At 39.5% G+C, this 2,848-nt stretch overlaps 1 protein-coding gene across 1 annotated transcript in view; it reads left to right on the top strand.

Annotated features, from left to right (window-relative positions):
* Nucleotides 1–260: 260 nt before the first annotated feature.
* ano6 (anoctamin 6) overlaps nt 261–2,848 on the top strand; it is a 24,376-nt gene continuing 21,788 nt past the window's right edge. The window contains exon 1 of the mRNA XM_015380456.1: nt 261–526. Within this exon, the coding sequence (XP_015235942.1) occupies nt 436–526 (91 nt within the window). The 5' untranslated portion in view covers nt 261–435. The remainder of the gene's footprint in view (nt 527–2,848) is intronic.

Raw genomic sequence — 2,848 nt, 5'->3', positions numbered from 1 at the left:
TCATCATTAGAATTTCTTTGAGTATTATGTCTTCAGTTCAGGGGCCATAACAGGACATTATCTACAGGGGCACTGGCCCCCGTTGGCCCCTGTCTAAAACCGCCCATGGGTATAAACAACCATCAATACTTTTTTTTTTTTATTATTTTCAAGTTCAAGTTTATTCCTTCGTAGTTACAGAACAGAATCTTAATTTATGAGATCTCTAACCTCCTCCTCCTTTCTCCTCCAGCGCCTCCCCTTCTTCAGCCGCCCCACCCTTACGTATGATTTTCATTTTCTCCAGCCTGAACTTGAAAAAAGTTTGTTTTTCTTCCGTTGTTACGCTGACAGTGCGGGAATAAAGCAGGAATGTTCAGGAGGCCGAGTTGCTCGCTACCTTTCCATAAGTACTAACTGGATAATTCTCCAGCTGTTCCTCCTCACGCGCTCACCATGAACGGCAGCGACATACTGGAGATGGACTCCGCGTCCGATCAGGAGGATTTTGATGATGCCAGGCTGGGAATTATAGAGGGGGAATTTGGTAAGAGCACCACTTTGCATTTCACAATGTTACTTAAATCTTCTCAAACTCATCTAATGAGCTTCATTTCAGCTTATTTTCTCTTTAAATAGGTTCCACGCGCACTCTATTGTCCCTAATGTTCTATAATGCTGTGAAAACTTTACATATTCAAACTATGCTAAATGCACGCAGGGGAAACAACTGTTCAGCAGTGGGCGTGACGTGAACACATTTCAGGCCTAACATGGCCCTGTTGCATATGCTCTTTATAAAACTTTCCCTTCAAGCAGGCAAAAGTATGGAGTTCCAGAAATGCCAAAATCTAAAAATACTTCTATGTGGAAATACTTCTGCTCACTGCCACATCCTCCTTATGAATTAACATCCTCATTAGACATTTGGGTTTGTATCTATAATTTATTAGGTTAGTATTTATGTTGTGATTTGTGCTGTATGGGGTTCCAAAAATGACTATTTACAACCTTGATTGCATTGTTTTTTCTTATTTCTATCTACAAATAACATACCCTTGTAGATATGGTATTCCATTCTTTTTTTTCTCCAGCATTTTTATTGTCATTACAATGACACAAGTACAGCGCAATGAAATTCACTCTCTGCATTTAACCCATCCCCTTTTGAGGCTTCTGGGTAGCAGTGTGGGGTTGATTAATGATCTTTGCCCAGGGAAACAGAGTGGCAGTCTGTGGGAGTGGGTTTTGAACTCACAACCGCAGGATTCCAAGCTCTTAGCTCTAACCAGTAGGCCACCACTCTGTAAAACATGCCTTTAGCTGATAGAGCAACCCAGTTAGAGCAGTAATCATATACAAAATGTGAAAAAATATATAAACATGTTGCATTTACCATAAAAAACAAAAATGTTTTCATCTGTCAATATGCTCTATCCAGAACTCTTCAAGTGAAAACATTTTAGGATTAAACGCACACCTTCAAAGCTTTGAGGCTGTCGCCTACCACAGTGAGCTATACAAAGAAGTTTGTTTTTGATAAGAAGGACACCTTCAAAATGTTTATAGGCCAATTAACACCTTATATAGGTCTAGGTATAGGAAAATATTACCTTCTAAGTTTTTATACAGATTTTAAAGGTATAGTGGAGGATTTTGTGATTTTGGAAAAGAACCGCCCTCTCCACTTTAAAAAAAAAGCCCATGCACAACCCTGTGCCCGCTCCTGAGAGGGAACGCCTATTAAACGCATGCGAGACCATGCGCAAGCCCATTTCATGCACGCTCTGTTTTATAGTTGTTGTTTGCATCGCTAATACAAGCTTATCTTCCAAAAGAAGATTTGTTTTTTTCACTATGTCAGACTCACCACCAGTAAGTGAAAATGGGGACCAGCACGTAGGACAGCCTTAAGCAAAAACTGCTTGCCAAACTTGACAGGGTTTTTTGCATGTTTCCAGTGGTATTCTTGACTGTAATTCTACATATTTCTGTCATGAGCTACAAGAATTCTAGGTTGGAAGGCTTTCTTTTAATCATGACAACATTTAACTACCTCTTTAGAATTTCTATCAAGTTAAAGTAGCTCAGCCTTGCCAAGCATAAAAAATTGTTATTCCAGTTATTATTGATCAATTAAGAAACCTGCTGGTAAATTTGCATTGTTGTTTTAAATCTTAATCAGGTTCGGGTATGAGTCGTTTAACATTTCCATCCATCTATGCTATTTTTATGGATAGGCTTTAAATTCAGTTGCAAGCAAGATAAATTATTGTGATATTTGTGAATTCACAAGCTCAAACATCTTGTCTAGAGCCATTAGATGGATTCTCCTCGATACAGAAATGTTTTGGACTAAGAAATGCAGTGACGTGTATGACGTCAACCAGAGACAGAAGGCAGAGACAAAACAGACATGGTTGCAGTGTTTTTAGGTGGAATAGCCTCTATTTCTTTTTGAAAAATGGGCAGAAAGACGTGATTTGTGCCTTTGTGGATGGGAAGATGCTTGGCAAGAGTTTGATTTGTCAGTTAACTCTGCTTATTGTAAACAAATCAGCACAGCTGCTGCTGCGATTGGCTAAAAGCACGACATGGGAGCCAGGGGCCACTTGATTTACACAATCAGCTCAAAGAATTGTACTGAATGTCCCTCCCTTTTGCGAACTAGCTTATGCTAGGTTAAGATTTAAAAACAGTTAAAATTGTTTATACATGTTTATATAAACCTGCACCGATCCAACATCTTCAGGCCAGAGCACTTATTTACAATTTACAACATATTTGCCCTTCCTTATAGCCTGGGTGCCATTCCGAACTTAGTCCCGCCCAAAACGTTTGAGGTCGGGAAGTGCAGCTGGCATTGCTC

Source organism: Cyprinodon variegatus, unplaced genomic scaffold (assembly GCF_000732505.1).
Source record: "Cyprinodon variegatus isolate N-32 unplaced genomic scaffold, C_variegatus-1.0 Scaffold214, whole genome shotgun sequence".
NCBI lineage: Eukaryota > Metazoa > Chordata > Actinopteri > Cyprinodontiformes > Cyprinodontidae > Cyprinodon > Cyprinodon variegatus.
Note: the sequence above shows the minus strand (reverse complement) of the source record. Positions and strands in the feature narration are given on the sequence as shown.